Source organism: Metopolophium dirhodum, chromosome 1 (genome assembly GCF_019925205.1).
Source record: "Metopolophium dirhodum isolate CAU chromosome 1, ASM1992520v1, whole genome shotgun sequence".
Taxonomy (NCBI): Eukaryota; Metazoa; Arthropoda; class Insecta; order Hemiptera; family Aphididae; genus Metopolophium; species Metopolophium dirhodum.
The window spans coordinates 106698123-106722632 of record NC_083560.1 but is presented as its reverse complement, the minus strand read 5'-3'; the positions used below and the strand labels follow the sequence as shown (position 1 = coordinate 106722632).

Genomic DNA, 24510 nt, shown 5'->3' with positions numbered 1-24510 from the left:
TGCTCATCCTAAATTCAATTTTTATGTATCGAAATACTCGGGTAAATGTTTAGTTCACCAAGCACAATTTTAACAGTGAATATGTATACCTTGTGAGAAGGGTCAGAGAGCACTAAAGCAGAGTGGATTTACCCCTCCTATCATCAACCAAACATCACAACTTTATTTCCTATCATAATATCGATTTTGATATCATATTTAACTTAAGTTAAGTAATGTTATGATTAATATTAAATATTTTTAAAATTCTATACAATTTTAAAATACTAGGAATATAAACTGTACAGTTAGGCTTTATGCAGTCCTTTGCTTCTGGCAAAATCAAATTGTGAGCACACAACATCTAGATAATACCTACATAAAAGAAAAACATTTTCTGTATCAACACTATTTTTATTATTTTTTTTAATAATTAACAACAATTTAATGTTGATCTATCAATCATAATTTTATTTTTTATTATTATGAATTAAAACTATACATAAATATACAAACTCGTTTTCTAGCAATCAAATGTATTATATTAATCAGATATTATAAATGATATTTTTTACTTTTGATTATAAACATTATGTTGTTAGTAACTATTATTACCTACCTAATATTATTTTTCCACGCTAATTACATTTTTATTTTTTTATTTCCATTAAATGTTACTTGATAACTATATAATAATAATAATGGTACCTAAATACAATAGATGTAACAAACTATAACTGAATAAAAAAAAAATTTTAACATAAATAAATACACAATAAGTAATTACAATAATACCTAATATTATATGATAAAATAAAAATTATACAGTTACATATTATATATAAACAAATTTACCGTGAACAATTATGTAAGAATTATGGAATGACTGGAAGTTTGTATTAAATCGCTTTTAGTTCACAGTTTCACAATACCGTTGTTGAAATAATTGTTCAGTTAGTTTGGTCACAATGTATTATTATAATATCACAAATAATTGGAAAATTTGAGTTTGATTGATATTAGTTAAGATCTATACAGATATATTTACAAAAGAAAAAAAATTATTACTCTGGCTTGTAGCTCTCTAACTGGGTACAAAATTAATAATCATACTTATGTTTTAACAATTAAAATTTACATTATAATATAACAATACACAATATAGTGTGTTTTAACAATGAAGGTTATTAAAATAATAATAATTTAAAGATTAGTTGACTGATCCTGAATAAGTTCGTTGTGAATAAGTTCATAGGCAATTCTTTTTCGTAAAAGTTGACAATCTGGCTGTGCGAATTCGAGTATTTTCCCCAATAAAAAATATCTCGCATTGGTACATGTAAAAATGCCACAATCGAAAGTATTTTTTTGTTGGGGAGATTTCTCAATTTGATATTTCCAAATAGGCATGGTCCTATCCTCACTTGGTTTTTTTACTGAGTAATTATATGCCAGAGTTAAAAATTCAGACACTATATTATATTCCTTTATATGAGTTTTATTGAAACTATCAAAAGAATGTATTATCCCTTCCCAAATGTCGACCACAAATAAGGCCCAGTGATTTTGGTTTGGGTTTATGGGAATAACAATTCTTTTGAAATCATATAAATTATTTTTGTTGGCCCATCTCATAACAGTTTCATGCTTTCTGCGTCCAAAATCTATCCAAGTATCTGTGGATATCACTAATGTGTCTTCGCAGTTCTTAACCAGTAGAGAAATATAATTCATTATAATAACATCATTCAGCCAGGATTTAGGTGTAAGTAATTTAATTATATCTCTCATATGTAACTCATACCCATTGAGTTTAACATTTGAATTAACTAAATCATTTTCCCTCTGGCCAGTCAAAAAGTCTAAAGTTTTTTCCGTTTTTTTTCTATGTTTAGGAAGAATTTTTTTGACATTTTTAGGCCTTTTTATTAATTTAATGCCATCTAATTTCACTACTGGATTATTCGCTGATTGGTCAATATTCATATCTTCATCGTCACTGGAACAGAGATCAATTGTATTTGCTTGGACACTTTCTTGGGTACTATTTATATTGACAAAGCCCGTAGTTATTTCTGACTGATTTATTTCCGATGGATTATCTTGAGAAATTGCATGTATATCATTATCATTGACTGTTGTTGAAGAATCATTATCAACAACTTCCATTTGATGAGGTGATGCATTAATATTATTTAAGTTATGTGGTTCATTTTTGTCTTCAATTATAGAAGAAGAATTTTCTTCATCATCATCTTCAGTTAAGTCTATCATCATGTTTGAAAATATTTAATTTGTTTTAAGATCTACATTTTTTAGGGCCAGGGAAGTCTAAAAACAAAAACAAACACAATTATTTTAAAAAATAAAACTATAAACATAATAATTAAAATAAATATTAATAATTTTTTAGGTAGTAATTTTATATTAAGGGGATTCCATACCGTGATTTTCTGTTTTTGTCTAACACACGCGCGACATAGTATTTTAGACGTGTTTTTTGCCAAACATTCCAATCGATCTATTGAAGCGATGAGTATTCTGAAAACAGATTTGAATTCGTCGACAAGTCTACTTGAAATCGACTTTCCCACAATTTTGATTTTTTGATTTTAGCTTCTCCAAAAATTGAAATACAAAAATGTTTAAATACTCTTTTTTAATATGACGTTTTCTAGAATTTGGGGATAATATCAAAAATGTGGGAAAGTCGTTTTCAAGTAGACTTGATGACGAATTCAAATCAGTTTTCAGAATTCTTATCGCTTCAATAGATCAATTGGAATGTTTGGCAAAAAACACGTCTAAAATACTATGCCGCGCGTGTTTTAGACAAAAACAGAAAATCACATTATCGAATCCCCTTAAGTTATGAAGACACCTATAATCACATGGGAAAAATAACAGCAATAAATCATCTAAACGGCTAAAATGAATAGTCCACATGTGACAGTAATGCATTCAATCAATTAATTATTTTTTTACTTCTAGTCGTTGAAATAATGAGTGTAAGTATCTAATGTGTTGAAAATTTTAAAGAGTTATGAAAATGTATGTATTATAATAGGTAATGCCTAAGGGTCTACTGCGGTACATTGGCTGTTGGGGCCAAACGGTTCTACCGTTCGCGGATTTTACTACCAGCACCACACTACATTACTTTGCCGTTGATCCAATAAGGGTTATTACAAAAAATAAACCGCCACAGTGGGTTTTTTGTGGAAACAATGTGTTTAGTTTATGAACGGTGCGACGGCGCTTAAGTGTAATTGCTAAGTTTACTATTTTATAAAATTAATATTGGCAAAAATCTGAGGGCTCAAGAATTTTGGAGTACTGATGAACTAGATCACTTTATTATACATTAGTCATAACTTGGCTTATTTCCCCTATATTAAAACTACACAACCTCATTATACAAGTAAATCACAGGTTTTAATAGTTTCATCACACAATTAATGAAAAGTTAGGGGGATAAAATAAAATATTAGTCTCGTGATTAAATTATTGAAAATATTATTTACCTACATTAGGTAAATAGTTAAAATTTTAACTTATTTTAGTTTACTCTGTAGGATAAACATGATCTTTGTGGGTGTATAAATGTGACATTTGAAACAATTTATAGTATTTAACTGTATTATAAAAAATACCAACTAAGAAATAAAAAAAAATAGATAAATTAATTTTCTAAATGTTTAGTTGAGAAATTGAATTTTAAATAAATAAAAATAGTTTTAAATATTATGAATTTGTAAATCACTTACATTTAAATGGTTCTTAAGTTGTAGTCAATTGTCAAGTTGATGACCAGCAGTTTCATAACCTATAAAATCAGAATTTTTAATTGTAATTTTAAACAATAAATAAATAAATTTACATGTAACATTAATGTTTAATTCCCCTCACCATACATTAAATTATACACTTATAATGAATACTCTTAGTCTTAAATTTAGCTTCGAGCTTAAAACGGTTAAAAAGATGATACATCTTTCAAAAATTTTACAGTTTGAGCGTTTATTATTTAATATTGCAAAAAAAAAAAAACGGGTTAGTAGGTAATGTTCTGCTATACAGTAGGTATCTAGAGAATCATTGTAATGGATATATTAAATTTCAATTTAATAATCGTTGGATTTGAAAAACAATTCTGAGTGAAGATGGTCTGTCAGACTATAATATTACTAATACTTAAAGGCAATTTTAAGATATTATTGTTATTAAAGTTATTTGTTTTACTATCAGGTTTTAGTATTATAGAAGGTTGAGTACATTTTTGTCAAAAAAAATTCTTTTGAAAATGTCTGTGTGTATACTGTATATATTAATATATAACTTTTGACGCTCATAAAAAATTACTGTGGATTTACTCTTTTTTTTCCAATTTCCATTTAAAACAACTTAGAGGAACGTTGTACTATATTTTTAAGTTTTTTGATTAGGCAAACCATTTTTTATCTAAAAAAAAACTAATAAATCTCAAAATGTTCTTATGCCCATAAATAGCTCAAAAAGAATCGCAATATTTTATCATTGAACATTTTATGCTGCATACAAATTGACAATATTAAACATTCAGTGAAATTAAGTTATTTTTATGATATTATACAAATCACAAAGAATGCAAATAAATAAATGTACTGTTAACGAGATTTTTTATTAAATTTATATAATTCAATAATACTTTCACATAACTTTAGTTCATAAATCATTACCCATTTAATTGGGTAATAAATCCATAACCTGAAATGCCGTGAATGATGATAGTATATAAAGGGTAAGACCAAAGAACCTATTTTCCAATCTATTGTTATGTACTTATGTGTAAATAAAATATAAATTGATTCAGGGGAGAAATGTCTCGGTCCAGTACCGCTAAAATCCACAGTGGAAAACGCCCAAATATTGTTTCAACATACCCCAGTGGTCATACATTCAAATATGAAGTTGGCCGTCATAATATGCAGTTGAAAATGCTTACAAACTGATGTTAAATCATAGATAATAAAGATCTTAATTAGATAATTGATAAATATATAATAGTTTGAGTAACATTGTACAAAAGTACTTAATATTATATTTTAACAACGTGGATGAAAGTAGGATTTTCAGTATCTATTTTAAACATTTGATAAAAATATTTTCAAACTTAAGAAATTTGTGTTTGGCTATATGTATAATATTTTTGAAATTAATGAGGATGATTCCGAAACCGTTAAAATTAAGTTCCCAATAAAATTAACTTTGCTAAGTTTGAAATGTATACGGGAGGGAGCATAAGTCATCGACCCAATACGGTTTACGCATCACTGTGTAGTGTGTACAGTTGTGAACAAAAACCGCATTCACAGCTGCGTCGTGTTGATCCAACCGCATTTGGATGTTACATTTTTGGTATCATGTAATAACCAAGTTGCAGACATAAAACTTATATAAAGGGGGGTTCATTCAACACGGTGTAGTGTGAACCCCTTAACTTTAGTTATATGGTTGCAACCAAGTATACCAAGAATTTACAGGTCAACTTTTAAACCAATAGTTACCGTGCTGGCAACAACATACCATGACAAATCTAAATTACAAATTTTCCATGCAACACGATATATTTTTGCTATGAATCTGACTTTAAGTTCGTCAGAGCGAATAAATATTTGTGTACACGTCCTCATTTGGAACAATCCGAAGGGAAGGAACCATTCATACGTAATGACAAAATAATATACAGGTATGTCAGCAACTTTGTGATACGCATAAAATGGCTGTCGGCTTTCTCCTTTCAGTACATATTTTATTATCATTCATAAATCATAACTTATATTATTATATTTATTTTGATCAATTCTCGACTATTAAGAAGTGGAGCATGCCATATGCCATATTTGCGCAGAAAAATTATCATATTATATTGCTGACATAAACGTATTTTATTTTGTAGTTCATGCATTAATAAACTGACGCACGTCGAGTGTCCGGTTATGGCAGCTTGGCAGATGCTTACATAATAATAACTTAAGATATTTTTAAAAATAAAATCAATCACAGTTCATTACATATGCCCAACTAGAGTCAATACAACCAACTGACTACGAAATGACAACTAATGAACTAACTAAAATCACTAGAATCACGATATTGGATATGTACTACAAATGTGTTTATTTAATTTCAGAAAACCAACTGGATTGGATGGAAACTGGACGTTTTGAAGCTTGATTTAAATGTATGGGATTTATCTGTGATATCAACCATAATCAGTACAATATTTATCAAGAAAATGGTTTTAATATGATTATCAAATTAAATTAACCAATTGTCAGACATAATTATGATTTGACTATTCCCTGATTAATGATGCACGACATTTCATTTGAGACAAAATATTAAAATAAAAGGTAAGTCAGTAAAAGTATAATATACTATGTATATAGATAGGCATATATAAATATAAGTATTTTAATAAAAATAAAAATAAAATGCAGAATTGCAATGGAAATTAATAAAAAATAAACACGATGCTATTTACCTAATCTTACAAATTTATCAGGAACTGTAAAACATTTATATATATAGCATAAAAAAATAAGATAAGTTCATATTTAACTGTCTATAAGACCTACCTAAGAGAACAGTAGATTGTATTAAAATATAATTAGGTATAACAATATTGGTTGATTACGTTGTTAATCTTAAACACATGTTTACGCTTCAAATAGAAAATTCCAAAGTACAATGTATTTACTAGTGGAGAAGAAAATACAATTTTCTAAATAATAAAAGAAGAATATTATTTTGCGGCATGTAATAATTTAAATAATATAGTGGTTACAATAGAATACAGTCTATAGAATAATGGTGAGACCTACCGCCGAATACTTAAAAAAAATCTAATGTAGCTCATTTGTTCGAACAGTTTGGCAACTCATAATGTAGACTAATATAAAAGAAAAAAATTAAAAAACGAGTTTAAAATAGCCTTATCACATAAGAATCTAAAAAGCGCTCGTCTATCATAATCCCACAAAATAATTATAATCTTTGCCATATAATATTAGTAATAAATGAGCTCAAAATTGACACAATTTAAATTAATTTAATTAAAATCAGCCATATAAAAACCCACAATATTGAAATACTTTTAAGTTATTATATTTTTTAATTTGATTAATATCCACATGCATTCTACATTTGTAGTAAAAAATTGCAGCAACAGTGTTTATAATACGTATCAATTAATTAAATCAGTGGTTTCTCAAACCTTTATGCATCGCAGCTCTATATCTGAACTAAAAAATTCTCAGGGTGCACTCATACAAAATTATTGTGGATTTACTCTTTTTTTTAATTTCCTCTAACAACAACTTAAGAGCAGGGCCAGTGGCAATGGGGTATGGTGGGTCGTCACACCTCCCCTTTGAATTTTTCATAACTATCAGTTGGCATTTTCTTAATAACAGAAAGCAGTCAGAAATTATATGACTTGTTAAAAACTATTTTCTTAGGTTATAATTTTAATAATAAAAACGTGAACGGGTCCTCGGCAGTCAGCAGTGTTTTGATTTATAAATTGGTAATTGCAGAGATGTTAATGATGATACTATTAATCGTTTACTATGTTTTAACAAAATTAAAATATAAGTGGATATTTATTATTTAATCAATGACTATTGACTCCACAATAGTGTTAGTATATAAATAAGGGGTAGTAGAACTCCTGGTTTTCCTTATTCCCACTGACTTCGACTATACACACTTGACAATTAAAGAGTTTGCTGATTTAGAAATCAAAATACTACCGATTGCTATATGTATATAATACCTATAATAACTTTTTTAGTACCGTCATCCATTGGTATGTTATTGCTAATCGCTATCTCAAGCACCTATCTTAGATGTAGGGCTGTGGGTAGGCCTATATTGTTATTATTACAGTCAGTGGTGTCATTTCAGTTTTTAATAGATTTTAAAAGTTTAAATAATCCAGACAATCATGTATTTGTACGGCTAGCGGCTGTATGATATACAAGTAACAATAAGTAGTATAACAGGCTATATGCATAGAATTGTTCAAAATGTTTTAGTTCAATTTTTTTATAATGTTTTTTAGTATTATATTTACCAAATTGTAATTATTTTAGTGCACCTTACCTATTCCTGAAAAACCAGGAATTTTTATAGGTACTTCACATGATTTTTTTTAAGAAATAGCGGGTCAACAATTTTATTCGGCATAAATCATATTTCAGTCAGCAAATACTTGATCTTACCCCCCCCCACCCCTGTCAAAATGGTATAATGCCGTCCCTGCTTAAGAAAAATGTATTACATTTTTAAGTTTTTTATTATGCGAAAACATTTTTATCGACATTTTGAAAACCAAAAATTAAAAATAGTGGAGTTATAAATATTTTGGGACTTAACATAGACAGACACAAGTGTCTTATGTATACTATATTATAACGAACAAACACTTTTTTTTAATAAGTTTACTTCATTTGTTGTAGATATTCTATTTGTGTTCATGGACAAATAAAAATAAAATACCGACATAAAAAGATTAGATTTCAATATGAATATTTTTGCAATTTATAGATATGATTCTATTATTGCTTTTAAGATAATACCTGTTACTAATTGGTAAGACAGATTAACACTGGGAGCGCTGTCTGGCGGGTTCCTACCTATGTGGGTTGGGAAACAACCTATTTTCAGTTTGTATGTATTTTCACAATATTTCATATACGCTTTGGCTTAAAGTGTATTTGATTATATTAGTAGAAGTTGTACTTGCCAACATATACAGTTAGCTATACCAGCATATAAAGATTTGATAACAAAATTAATTTATTAGAAAAAGTAAAATAACCAATATAAAACTATATCTTAATATCCTGAATCTACAAAATGTTTCCACCAGAGCGCATTTTGTTAATCTGCTTCCCCAATATCTTATTTATTTCACATGACTTTGAGTATACATAGTTAACTATCTTAACTTTTAAATTGTTTATACGATCCATTAATTATAAATATTGTTTATACTATACTATTTTTCACGAGAGAACAGGACCGTTTCGCGCATGTAAAATAATTCGATTGGTGCGTTGAGAACCACGGATAGTTAGTGGGGGATGCGCGGCGGCGAACCAGTTTTGGTCGGCCGCCGGTTCCGTTCTCTCATGAAAAATAGTATAGAGGTACCTTCATTTTTTATAGGTAATATTTGTATGTAATAAAATAATAATTCAAATAACTTATTAAAATAATGTTTTATTGTTTCAATTTATTATGCATACAAAAAATGTATACAAATAATTAACTAATTTTATAAAGGTTTAGATACCAACATAAATTATAACTGAATAGTAAATATGCTCTTAAAATATTTACAAATTACTATAAAATATTCAAATATGAATAGTAAAATACACTTAAATATTTAATCATAGGCATTTATATATTACACAATATCAAAACAAATAACCTTACAACTCAAAAGACCGTGTCAAATCAATTATGAACATAATATCTAATAGGTCTATCAGCTGTAGTGTTATCAATATTATTTTATAATGTTGGCATACTAGGAAGGTTATTCATTTCCATATTTTACAATATATTAAATTCAGAACTTTGAAAAATGCGAGACACAAGAATACAATGCACATTTACTGTGTAAAATCACAGTCAGCACAATGAACAATAGTGTATTTGTATATAATCTTCATATTCTGCAAATTTCAAATAAACAATTTGACAGATTTGTCTGAATATATTGTTGTTATTTTTAATTTTGTAAGGCAATATTTACAAGGAATTTCTGAAACTAACATTTAGGTAATAGCTACTTTTTGTTCATTTTTTTTAGGCACATTTGTACAGATTTTTCTCAATAAAAATGTACATCATATACTTTTTTCTGAAACACGCTTAATATATGATTATAATTAGAGAGCAAATCTATATGCATTAAAAACCTACCAAATAAGTGCTAAAAAATCTTAAATATATTCACTAAAATGTTGAAATATGCATGAAAGATAAAAATATGCATACAAAAATTAGCGTAAAATTGAATTTTTTTTACATTTAATTAAAACAATATATTTAAAATTATGGAACACTACTATAAATACTTTTCTTTATTTTTTTCTGAAATAATGTCAATGGTTGTAATCAATATTTTCTTATCTTGATATAGATCTTTTATTTCACCGATTATTAATCTAAGGTTATCTATACCTACCTCATAGTTAGTTTATAAAAATAATCAAACGGCACAAAACAATACAAAATTAGGGTAAACATATTAAATTCCTATATACTAATAATGAAGTGTACAAAGCGGTGAGTCATTTAGTCCAAGTTTGAAAGAGTGACTAGGTAATAAGGAATGTCCTAAATGTAAACGATTAAATTGTACTATATGCGATCTTTGTAAATTTAGGTTGTTAAACCAGGTTTATTTTTGATATCAGGTGTTGTATGTCTATATCTCGAAGCAAACTCAGCCGGTAAGTTATGCCAATAGGAAGACCATAGACGAGATAAGTAGCGTTTTAAAAATGGAATAAAGTCAGATTGTGGTAGATGTGTAAGAGAGGGACAAATTTAACGGGAGGTGGATTTAGTCAAATTATCGGCAATCTCGTTACCAAGTATACAAGTGTGACTGGGAATCCAAAGAAAGTGAATAATGTTGTTTGAGGTTGAAAACAAGAGATTTAATACGAAGAACAAGTGGGGAGAGGTGAGAGTTGAAAGGGTTGGAAACTAAACCTTGTAGGCAAGACATAGAGTAAGTGGCTATTAAATATTTATTCGGGGTGAAGAATTAATTAATGTTAGGGCTTCAATGATGGCATAGCATTCAGCTGAGAAGGAGAAAGACGATGGAGGGAGGTTGTCTGTGAAAGATACATGTAATTCTAGAATGTGGAATGTATAACCAGCAGAAAGGGGTGGAACTGATCCATCAGTATAAATAATAATAAAATCAGGAAAATTAATATTAAGATAGTTTGAAAAAGCTGCATTGACCATGGAATAAAGACATCGATTTAAAGTCATTGGAGGAAAGGTCAGAAAACTGATGACCCACTTGAACATGACGGAAACATAGTAAAGAGTCATATGGAACCTCATAAAAAGGAAGTTTGACTGAGTTGATGGTGAATTGGTGGAAACACGAAACAGAATTAGCGATAATAGATAAGACAGGAGTGGATTTGGAGACATAGCGCCAATTGAGATATAAAGAATAATAAATGTCAAAAATTAAGTGATTACTATGAGATAAGGATTTCAAAATAAATTTACCAGCAAGCCAACGACATCTGATATTGAAGGATGGGCAAATAGATTCGACTTCAATGGCAGGGCATGGAGTGGAATTTACATACCCCATAATGGTTCTAAGGCAGGAGATCTGAAGTTTGTTAAGTTTCTTCTAATTAGAAAAAGAAGCTGACCCAAAAAGGAAACAACCATAATCTAGTTTAGAGCGTATAATTGAGAGGTAAATGAATAATAAACATGAGGGATGAGAGCCCCACCACGTACCAGTTATTGATTGAAGGAAGTTAGACCAACGAGAAGCGAATGCTGTGAGTGAAGTAATATGAGGTAACCAACAAAGTTTGGGGTCAAGGATGATGTCTAAATAAGTGATGTTAGATACAAAAGGTATAATATTATTATCAAAATATATATTAAGATGGTTTCAGTATCTGCGTCGAGTGAAAATGACGGATTTGCATTTTTCACGAGCAACTTCAAATGACAATTTGGTTAGGATAATTCTTAGGTCCTTCAGGGCACAATTTATGTTATCAATGGAAACATTGAGGGACTTATTGGAAGAGAAAATAACTAGATCATCAGCATAAATAAGGCATTTATGACCGAGCGATGAGAGATGCTTATCAACAATGTTCATATAAACATTAAATAATATTAAGCTGAGACAACCCTGGGGGAGGCCAGTAAAGGTAGAACGGGTAGTAGATCCAAAGGAAGAAGAGAAAGTAAGTTTTCTAAATTTAAAAAGAGAAAACAAAATATCACAAAATTTGGAAGGAACATTCAAAGAGAGGAGATGGGAGATAAGTATAGGAATATTGACAGAATCACACATGGGATATAATGAATCATCAGTTTATATGATGGGGTTACAACAGATTTAAATACAAGAATACTTGCTTCATACAAATAGCTTTGAGTAATTTTATTTACCAGTAATAATACAATACATGTATCCGTAGATATAAAACCGTTTTAATACCATCCATATACAGGCAAGTTGCCAATGTGCACGTGTGCGTTGTGCAGTATACACAAAAAATGTTCGGTTATGTCCACCATCAAAGTAATGTGGTTAATTGTGTGATAATGTGTGGTAACTTAACCTAACCAACCAATCACAGCAAAGGAATTTTATGTACGCGTACTTGTATAGTGGAAACCCACCTTAAACTTATAAAATGATTTATTCAGAAGGTCAACATTTAATGTACAACTTTGGGCATTCAAAAAACATTAAAATGTATTAAGTAAATTGTTAGCATACTGTTAGCTAAATCACTGAACCATGTAATTCCATTTTCTATGAAATCGAGATTATCTTAAAATATCATGTAGATTGTTTACGTGTACTTTTGTTATAGAATAGAATATGAGGTTTCATTCCTCCAAAGAATTAAGTTTTAGTGTTTTCATAAATACGTATTTATGTTTATTAGATATTCAAGTATTTTAAAATTTAATATTTTGTTGTGTAGTTAGTGTAAATAGTATGTATTCTTAATTTAAGTATTTATAATATTTAATAATCTAATAGTTTTTGTATGTATTTAAAAGTTATTTCATCTCCTAAAAAGTATAAAACTTCAGTACGACGGTACTGTGATTTAGCTAACGATACAATTTTATTTCTAGTCATGTCACCTTATAACCTTGTTTTTTAATAGTGAATGTAAATGTTTAGAGGTTTGTAGAACTAATTTTATTATTTTTGTTGTTGTCTTGATCAACACATAAATCATAAACTAATTAATGATTTATTTATTTTTGGAAATTATTGATTACTATAAATCATGGGAAGAATTAATAATTTAAACACATGTCTAAATGGTTAAAGATTATAAGAAAGTCATTCACTTTATTCTGTTTTTAAATGCAAATAATTACTTATCCAATTCTGTTGAACACCAAGACTACCTACTAATATATATACTAAAATGTAATTCCATACACAACATTTAAAAAAACACTAAGGTGTAACAGTTTTTTTATTTCAATGCCATTAAACATTTATGTATTTCAATATATAGTATCAGCAAACTTTTTTTGAGAAAAACATAATGATAAGTTTTCAAATCATGATTTATATGACACAATTTTTAAGTAATTATTGACATAAATAAAAAAAATTTTAAAACATTTCTTGAGTTGATATTGAATGCATGCAGTATTGAGGCTATGTTGACATTCATCATCAAGTTCTTAAATTTAACCAATGAAAAAAAAAAAGAACAAAACATCAGCTATAAAATGTAAAATGTAAAACTATTATTAAATACCTAATAATTGAAGGAAACGGGTTTAACAAAAATTGCATAATAAAAAAGAAAATCCTAAAAGAATTGAATATTATTAAAAATTATTGTTCTAAATAAACCACTTGAAGGCAGTAAGTTATAGATACTTAATTGTTTAAATTATAATATACTAGACAATTTAATAGGAACTATTTTGATATTAAAAAGTTCTGAAATGTAATTAGATAATAGTTATTTTACAAAACGTTTTATAATTTGAGACTGAAATATTCAAAATAATATTGAGTTAATAGAGTACTTTATAATTATAAAATGTAAAAAAAAAAATCAGAAATCTGTTGGTATAATAATTTAGGTTTTCTTACATAATTTAGAATGTCATAACTATATCCCAAATTTGTATACAATTTCATATTTTTTTATATGCTGGAATTGCATTATTCTTTGTAGATTTGAATGTTTGAAAAATTTAAGATTAGCAATAACACAAAATTTCCCACTAGAGTGCTAGTATGCTAAAATATTGAAATTAATTCTCAAGCAAACATGGGCATGCAACAATATTAAATAATAAATATAAATTCCATAAATACAAAATAGTGGACATTAACATTTTATTTTAGAGCTGAATCCCAGGTTCATGAACAATTTATTAATTTAATGCTTAAATAGAATGTAGGCATTAACTATCAGCCACTAAATCATGTTTAAGGGACCATAATCCCTAGATCACTAGATTAGTTAAATTATGTTTAGTGATTATTCGTGCAATCGGGCATAATACAGATATCTATCATTGATATTAAACACATAGATTCCTATCTTCACTAACATACACTTCAGGCCAATATAACAAAGACAAACAATAGTTCTGACTTATATGGTAGCTTCTGAGTGATAAAGAAACTTACATTCCGACAATAAAGAAAAAAGATGAAATTACGTTTTGTCTAACAATAGTATCGTTGTGGTACATACACACTTTTATACATAAGATAATATATCAATTAATACGAACAAAATAAACTCTACTTGTGTTTAGTCAATTTAAAAAAATGAAAATTCTATTGCAAGAAATGTATGAGACATATCACGGACATTTAATTGAAGTCTAGGCACCTGGTGCATATACAAATACACAAATCTGATGATAATTGTATCAATTTCATACAATATATTTGTAAAGTTACTGTTAGATTTGAAAAATTAGAATTGTGCCATTTAAACATTTTTAATTAATATTATACTAGTTTATTTTATAAACATTTTAATGATTTATTGACAAGCAATTACCTTTTGCATTCTTATGAAGCTCTGAGGAAATTAATAAAACTTTATTTGTACTATTAACTATTTGATCTAAATTCCATTTTTTAAAGCTTTGTTAAGCTGTCCAGAAAAAATATAATTTTGTTGATCAATTTTTTTGTTTTGTCTGTTGGTTGTGACTGAACTGGCATTAACCATGCGTGTATTGTGATTATTATCTAACCAAATTTGAGATCGTTAATATTATTTTAATAAGATATTTAATCGTATATCATAATGTCTAAATATTGTTATTATTAAACAAATAATTAACTACAAAATTGAACTAACCATATAAAAATATAAAATATATACAAAACTATATATTATGGAATAAAGAAATAAGTTGGTTACTTAATTGATAAGTTATTTAATTTAAAGTATTTAATACAATATATGTTAGTTCATTAATTATTTATGAATGTTAATTAGTCACATTTTTTTCAGCAAATTACATCAAAATATGCACAGAGGATTGGGCCAGAATGTTCACGTTGGAAAGGAGTCAGATAGATAGATGATAAATCACTGGGTATGCCATATAGAAAATAATATTTAGTTATAGTTTTAGTATAGTGATAAGTTAGGTTTTAACCACTTTAAGAAATAATTGATTTCCATGTAGTTTAATATTATTTTAGGAATATTATTCTCCCTAATAATGATGTATTTCAATAGATTTAAGGATACAGGAAGTTAGTAATATTAAATGGAAATTGGCTCAAGCCAAATACTCAAGCGCAGTTCATTACAAAATTAAGTAGAATCTGAAATGTATAAGACTTAGTATCCAATTAAAAATAAAAAACTAACCATTTGATACAATTAATAATATATTTTACCTAATTTATATTTATAATGTTCTTAGTAAGAAATAAGGTACATGTGAAAGCATTATTTAATTATTTGATTTTGACATGTTTAGCTATTTGTTAACATCTGGCCCCCCCTAGTTATAACCAAGTATTGGAAAGAGTGAATAAACCTTGAATTTGGTTAGGACTGTATGGATAGCAGATTAACAGCTATGAAACATACTATTAAAAGTAATGTACTTCCATACACAACACACAATAAAATACTTACATACAATTATTTCCATAACCCAATTTTCTTTTTTGTCCCGGACCAATTCAAGTAATTTTGAACATAAATTAAAATAAATATTATTATAGTCATAGGTAATCACATAGGTTAGGCATATTAATTTTATAAGCGTTGCAATCTGGTTTGAAATTTTCCATTTTGAGCACTGATTATAATACATTAAACTATATATAGGGAACACAGTGTATCAATTTATACATTAAAAAGTCACCTTATAAGAAGTTAACATTTAGGTACCATCAGCTAAATAATGATGAATAATATACTATTATTTACTAAATTTTATTGAAATCATGAACAATTAGGTATAACATGTTGGTAATAATAAAACATTGAAAATGAAATCAATATGGTGCTGTCCAATTGTGGTACACGGTCCTAAGCGTGTTCCACATTTACAATTCTAGTTATATTTACAGCTTCAACGTCTAGTTATTATCATTAATCATGATAGATTACAGTAAAATCAGATTAGGTATATTAAGAAAGCATAATGTTTCGATTAGGTATTTTACGATGATAAAAGATATGTCATTCAAGCATCTACATACAAGATTTACGAGAAGAAAAAATTGACATGTATCAACTTGTATCGAAGTCTGATTCTGATACAGGTCAGTTAAGTATCAGTAGAATACTGTATAGATTGTCACTTTTTTAACGCTCAAAATTGATCAGATATGTATCTGTAATTTTTCCCTTGAAAATCTTGATCGTTAAGACTAAAAGGTGGAACACAGATGGAATGAACGATCTCAAATTTGATTAGATAATAATCACAATACACGCATGGTTAATGCCAGTTCAGTCACAAAAAACAGACAAAACAAAAAAATTGATCAACCAAATGTTTAACTCCATTAATTGTGGCTCACATTACAACAATAACTATCAAACTAGTCAGAGATAAAATATACATGAATGTTTAAAACGTCAAAAGTGACAGTTCTTAATACTCAAAATTTGGTGTAGAGGGCCACTAAGACACAGGATCAATAACAACAAATAATTGATTATACTAGAGGGAAGGCGGAATCTTGCAGTGTATACTGTATATTAATTAAACTAAAGGCTAAGTCAAACCCAGAGTGGGCTGCCATGATGTACGGGTATGCTGACCGCGGTCGGTTGTATTATGTTACAGTGCCCCCACGAGCAGACCGCTTTCTGTTTGTCTGAGCATTTAACTAACATTTGATTAAAATACACTTAACAATAAACCTATAAACTAATGGACAGGTTAGGTGATCATATAATGATATAACTGATAGAGAAAGAACATAACGTAGAGCCCGCATAAATCCCACGTGAGGAACTGTATAAATTTTACTACTTTGTGTCTTTTCTCGCTCACTCTATATCGTACCCCTGACCTCTGTAAGTGCTGTCCATTAGTTCATAGGCAAAAAACACACAAACAAAATAATGCGTTTTACACGACGTCTGGCTAACCGGCAATAACAAATGTCAGACATATCGACGATAATTAAACGCGGACGCACGAGAACAAACACGCGCAGGAGATAATAATATTAACGCGGTACAAAGTAATTAAGGGTTACCCTGCCGTGCGTAATGGCGGACGGGCGTACCGACAACATGGTGTAATGACATGGGCTGAAGGAACAACTTACGGTTGATGGAGTATTCCGACGACGCAGTGTTGAGCACTTTAGCGGTGGAGATGAGGAAACCAAACGGCTGAAGTGTAGCGGTGAACAACGATTAATCGATATCACGTACCTACGGTTCTGTAATGAGCCCGGCGGCCACCGGGTTTTTAGTCGTTCATTGTACGTTGAAAAACGAGTGCAACGTAAAAACGAATGCCGTGTGACTTGCGAACAAGTCAAACGGTAAATAAAATTACAACGACGATGTTAATATGTTATTACTTATTAAATATGATGTTCACCGACAAAGAGCGCATAAGGTAAATGCGGGATGACGCCATGATGACAGATAACGTGGTATGACGAAACGCGTACGCCAGACGGAGCTGCTGGTTCACCGAGAAACGTGATTATAGGTTAGCATTTTTTTATTGTCTGTGAGCGCGAGCGACGCGTCGTCACCGAAGGCGTCGGTTATCAATTGCTAGTACTAAACGTCACTTGTACACCGCCGCCCATGGACGTAATGATAAGTGATAACAGTTCTATAACACGATGTAGAGAAGTCGATAAAACCCACAGAATATATATACTATAATACTAGATAGCCGTCTTCGTATACACCACCACAAAATAAACTGAAACGCGACGCCATATGCAAAGAATACAACTCGATAAACAAATGTTATTAATATTAGACTATTATCAATATAATACATATTAATATTATAGATTTATTATTTTATTATTATTATTTAAAAATGAGAAGTTACCTATATTTTGTTATTTCTCAGTTCTCTGTTTTCTAATTCAATAATATGTTTTATATTATTAAACGGAGCCATTAATTATTACTACCTATGTGGCTGTGTAGTATGTACGTATATATTAATATACATACATTTAAAAAATACTAAGAAATAAATTGCAGTTACTACATTATTTTAATTACCTATATTATTAACAAAAATTACAATTAGTAATGCCAATATAAGTGGGTAGGTACGTACATTATTATAAATATACTATCAAAAAAAAGGTGGGTAAGTGGATGTCGCTCTGCTGTACATTAGGTGACAAGTGGGTCACTGTAATGGATGGTGTTAAATTTGAATTCAATGATATAATATCATTGTATATGAAAAACGATTCTGAGCGAAAACGGTTAGTCAGCCTATGATATTACCAAGAATATTTTATGATATTATTGTGAATAAAGTAATTTATATATAACCTATTTACGTGAAACCTTGTTTTAAATATTCAATCCTTAGCTATAAAATTTGAACATTTTATAAATTTTCAACTACAAAATAATTATTAAATTTTGTCAAAATTCGAACTTTAAATGCAAATAAAAAAAAATTGTGCCTATGTATTTTTAATATTTTCAACTGCTATTAGAACGATATATCAGGAGCCTTATATTAAATTTTCACCCTTTTTTACCCAACAAATAGAATTTAATTGATATTTATAGAAAAAAAAAACTAAAAAAATTGAAAACTGACAATGTCCGTATACAGCTCAAAAAAATTTAAATATTTTCAAAATTGTATGGTGTATAGCAAATGCTAATATAAACATTCAGTGAAATTTTCAAATATCTACAGTCGTTCGTTTTTTATTTACAATAAAATAAGAAAATTGTTACATGAGAAATCAAGTGAATATCAAATGTTGTAAAAATATAAATTTCAGACGCTCATAAAAATGTAATTTAAGTTTCTTGTAGACATTTTTTTTTTTGATAAAGGTAGACAAACTTATGAAGAATCTTGTATTATATTTTCAAATCTTAGAAATTCATAAAAAGTTTTCTAATTTAAATCTAAACTCAAAATAATTTGAAAATTTTCGTCATTTTTACGTATTTGTCAATATTTGAACTTTAAATGCTTATAAAAAAAATTTGTGACTATGGATTTTTTAATTTTTTTCATCTGTCTTTAAAACAGTAACCTAGGAACCTTCTATTAAATTTTCAAGCTTTTTTAACCAACAAATAAAATTTTATTGATAATAATAGAAAATAAAAACTTAAAAAAATGGTAACTGAAAATGTCCGTAAACAGCTCAAAATAAGTCAAAATATTTGGAAAACGTTATGATGTATAGAAAATGCTAATATTAACATTCAGTCAAAATTGCATGTCCCTACACGGTCATTTGTTGTAGAGTTACACCAAAAACAATATCGATTTTTTCGAAAACAGATTTTGCGTCAAAATTCCCGTTTTTTCTTCATTTTTCACGTCGCTTTTGAAAACTACTGTGAAATTTTTACTTTTGACCCACCAAAGTACCAACTAGATTCACTTTTCTATCAGAAAAGTTACTGTTGAAGAAAATCCAAGCACTTTTACTGTCCTAAAAGGTGATGACAGACACAAAAAAAAAATAAATAAATAAAAAACGCACATCATTGTAAAATCAATACATTCATCGTTCCACTCAGAATCTAAAACTTATAAAATAGTAGGTAATTAAAAAAAAGGTAAGTACAAAACATTGTTATAAAAAAAAACAAAATTGTACAGTAAGCTAAAAAACGTAGAGTAGGTAGTATAGTATGCATATGACTATTGACTATAAAAAAGAATAGTTTTCGTTAATTTTTGATTTTACTCACGGGGTTTAACAAGTCTGATGAAAACTGTTTACCATAGGAATGTTAACGAACACTTTGTTAACGATCCTGAGCGAAGGCAGTCTGCCAGTCTGAATTTTTGATATTGTTATTATTTATTATAGACTATTAGTTGAATAATATTATAATTTTTTATTCGATGCAACGGAGATAAACAAATCATTAGAAATTGAAATCCCATTTTAAGCGGTTTTTCGTAATTTGTCAGTAGTTTTTCCCGTGGCATTAAATAACTATTGAGAAAATCAAAAAATGACCTCTCTAAAGTACCATCTTGATTCAATTTGCTAAAAGATAAGGTACTATATGCTTAAATCGAAGCACCCCTTCTGGTAGAAATGTTGTATAAAGGATATAAAAAAAATAAACGCAATTGTAAAACCACTAGCTTCCTTGTCCCGCTCAGAATCTAAAATGGTACCCACCTATTAGTGGACGATCTACAAACAGAACTATTATAATAATACATATATTATATTTAAGTATAATTATTAATAAAACATCATCTATGGACAAGGCTTGGAACTTCGTGCATCTGCATAATAGTATTTATTCTTTAAGTAAATGTGATAATAAATATTGGTTATACATTTATAATACAAGTGTTAAGCTGTCCAGAAAAATATAATTTTGTTGATCAATTTTTTTGTTTTGTCTGTTGGTTGTGACTGAACTGGCATTAACCATGCGTGTATTGTGATTATTATCTAACCAAATTTGAGATCGTTAATATTATTTTAATAAGATATTTAATCGTATATCATAATGTCTAAATATTGTTATTATTAAACAAATAATTAACTACAAAATTGAACTAACCATATAAAAATATAAAATATATACAAAACTATATATTATGGAATAAAGAAATAAGTTGGTTACTTAATTGATAAGTTATTTAATTTAAAGTATTTAATACAATATATGTTAGTTCATTAATTATTTATGAATGTTAATTAGTCACATTTTTTTCAGCAAATTACATCAAAATATGCTCAGAGGATTGGGCCAGAATGTTCACGTTGGAAAGGAGTCAGATAGATAGATGATAAGTCACTGGGTATGCCATATAGAAAATAATATTTAGTTATAGTTTTAGTATAGTGATAAGTTAGGTTTTAACCACTTTAAGAAATAATTGATTTCCATGTAGTTTAATATTATTTTAGGAATATTATTCTCCCTAATAATGATGTATTTCAATAGATTTAAGGATACAGGAAGTTAGTAATATTAAATGGAAATTGGCTCAAGCCAAATACTCAAGCGCAGTTCATTACAAAATTAAGTAGAATCTGAAATGTATAAGACCTTAGTATCCAATTAAAAATAAAAAACTAACCATTTGATACGATTAATAATATATTTTACCTAATTTATATTTATAATGTTCTTAGTAAGAAATAAGGTACATGTGAAAGCATTATTTAATTATTTGGTTTTGACATGTTTAGCTATTTGTTAACATCTGGCCCCCTCTAGTTATAACCAAGTATTGGAAAGAGTGAATAAACCTTGAATTTGGTTAGGACTGTATGGATAGCAGATTAACAGCTATGAAACATACTATTAAAAGTAATGTACTTCCATACACAACACACAATAAAATACTTACATACAATTATTTCCATAACCCAATTTTCTTTTTTGTCCAGGACCAATTCAAGTAATTTTGAACATAAATTAAAATAAATATTATTATAGTCATAGGTAATTACATAGGTTAGGCATATTAATTTTATAAGCGTTGCAATCTGGTAATTTTCCATTTTGAGCACTGATTATAATACATTAAACTATATATAGGGAACACAGTGTATCAATTTATACATTAAAAAGTCACCTTATAAGAAGTTAACATTTAGGTACCATCAGCTAAATAATGATGAATAATATACTATTATTTACTAAATTTTATTGAAATCATGAACAATTAGGTATAACATGTTGGTAATAATAAAACATTGAAAATGAAATCAATATGGTGCTGTCCAATTGTGGTACACGGTCCTAAGCGTGTTCCACATTTACAATTCTAGTTATATTTACAGCTTCAACGTCTAGTTATTATCATTAATCATGATAGATTACAGTAAAATCAGATTAGGTATATTAAGAAAGCATAATGTTTCGATTAGGTATTTTACGATGATAAAAGATATGTCATTCAAGCATCTACATACAAGATTTACGAGAAGAAAAAATTGACATGTATCAACTTGTATCGAAGTCTGATTCTGATACAGGTCAGTTAAGTATCAGTAGAATACTGTATAGATTGTCACTTTTTTAACTCTCAAAATTGATCAGATATGTATCTGTAATTTTTCCCTTGAAAATCTTGATCGTTAAGACTAAAAGGTGGAACACAGATGGAATGAACGATCTCAAATTTGATTAGATAATAATCACAATACACGCATGGTTAATGCCAGTTCAGTCACAAAAAACAGACAAAACAAAAAAATTGATCAACCAAATGTTTAACTCCATTAATTGTGGCTCACATTACAACAATAACTATCAAACTAGTCAGAGATAAAATATACATGAATGTTTAAAACGTCAAAAGTGACAGTTCTTAATACTCAAAATTTGGTGTAGAGGGCCACTAAGACACAGGATCAATAACAACAAATAATTGATTATACTAGTGGGAAGACGGAATCTTGCAGTGTATACTGTATATTAATTAAACTAAAGGCTAAGTCAAACCCAGAGTGGGCTGCCATGATGTACGGGTATGCTGACCGCGGTCGGTTGTATTATGTTACAGTGCCCCCACGGGCAGACCGCTTTCTGTTTGACTGAGCATTTAACTAACATTTGATTAAAATACACTTAACAATAAACCTATAAACTAATGGACAGGTTAGGTGATCATATAATGATATAACTGATAGAGAAAGAACATAACGTAGAGCCCGCATAAATCCCACGTGAGGAACTGTATAATTTTTACTACTTCTTTTCTCGCTCACTCTATATCGTACCCCTGACCTCTGTAAGTGCTGTCCATTAGTTCATAGGCAAAAAACACACAAACAAAATAATGCGTTTTACACGACGTCTGGCTAACCGGCAATAACAAATGTCAGACATATCGACGATAATTAAACGCGGACGCACGAGAACAAACACGCGCAGGTATCCTGCCGTGCGTAATGGCGGACGGGAGTACCGACAACATGGTGTAATGACATGGGTTGAAGGAACAACTTACGTTTGATGGAGTATTCCGACGACACAGTGTTGAGCACTTGAGCAGTGGAGATGAGGAAACCAAACGGCTGAAGTGTAGCGGTAAACAACGATTAATCGATATCACGTACCTACGGTTCTGTAATGAGCCCGGCGGCCACCGGGTTTTTAGTCGTTCATTGTACGTTGAAAAACGAGTGCAACGTAAAAACGAATGCCGTGTGACTTGCGAACAAGTCAAACGGTAAATAAAATTACAACGACGATGTTAATATGTTATTACTTATTAAATATGATGTTCACCGACAAAGAGCGCAGAAGGTAAATGCGGGATGACGCCATGATGACAGATAACGTGGTATGACGAAACGCGTACGCCAGACGGAGCTGCTGGTTCATCGAGAAACGTGATTGTAGGTTAGCATTTTTTTATTGTCTGTGAGCGCGAGCGACGCGTCGTCACCGATGGCGTCGGTTATCAATTGCTAGTACTAAACGTCACTTGTACACCGCCGCCCAAGGACGTAATGATAAGTGATAACAGTTCTATAACACGATGTAGAGAAGTCGATATAACCCACAGAATATATATTATACTATAATACTAGATAGCCGTCTTCGTATACACCACCACAAAATAAACTGAAATGCGACGCCATATGCAAAGAATACAACTCGATAAACAAATGTTATCAATATAATGCATATTAATATTATAGATTTATTATTTAAAAATGAGAACTTACCTATATTTTGTTATTTCTCAGTTCTCTGTTTTCTAATTCAATAATATGTTTTATATTATTAAACAGAGCCATTAATTATAACTACCTATGTGGCTATGTAGTATGTAGTATGTACGTATATATTAATATACATAAATTTAAAAAATACTAAGAAATAAATTACAGTTACTACATTATTTTAATTACCTATATTGTTAACAAAAATTACAATTAGTAATGCAAATATAAGTAGGTAGGTACGTACAACATTATTATAAATATATTATTAAAAAAACTTATAAAATAGTAGGTAATTAAAAAAAGGTAGGTACATAACATTGTTATAAAAAAAAACAAAATTGTACAGT

General features: G+C 28.9%; 1 protein-coding gene, 1 long non-coding RNA gene and 1 pseudogene across 2 annotated transcripts in view; 1 reads left to right on the top strand and 2 right to left on the bottom strand.

Annotated features, from left to right (window-relative positions):
- On the bottom strand, positions 1 to 21149 carry LOC132936824 (uncharacterized). Its single transcript, XM_061003603.1, has 3 exons — positions 17588 to 21149; positions 3747 to 3805; positions 1 to 2310 (listed from the first exon to the last, which is right to left on the bottom strand). The coding sequence occupies exon 3, from the start codon at positions 2254 to 2256 to the stop codon at positions 1183 to 1185; it is 1074 nt and encodes a 357-aa protein (XP_060859586.1). The 5' UTR covers positions 2257 to 2310; positions 3747 to 3805; positions 17588 to 21149; the 3' UTR covers positions 1 to 1182.
- The window catches only part of LOC132936825 (uncharacterized), a 31427-nt gene that overhangs the window by 4193 nt on the left and 2724 nt on the right, over positions 1 to 24510 (top strand). Inside the window, exons 2-4 of the long non-coding RNA XR_009663544.1 lie at positions 6152 to 6374; positions 15294 to 15378; positions 21192 to 21276. This is a non-coding gene — a long non-coding RNA (uncharacterized LOC132936825). The remainder of the gene's footprint in view (positions 1 to 6151; positions 6375 to 15293; positions 15379 to 21191; positions 21277 to 24510) is intronic.
- On the bottom strand, positions 9236 to 24026 carry LOC132936823 (uncharacterized; annotated as a pseudogene).

What these genes read in the sequence shown, in the direction of transcription:
- LOC132936824 (XM_061003603.1), bottom strand. Translation starts at nt 2,256, where the DNA reads ATGATGATAGACTTAACTGAAGATGATGATGAAGAAAATTCTTCTTCT.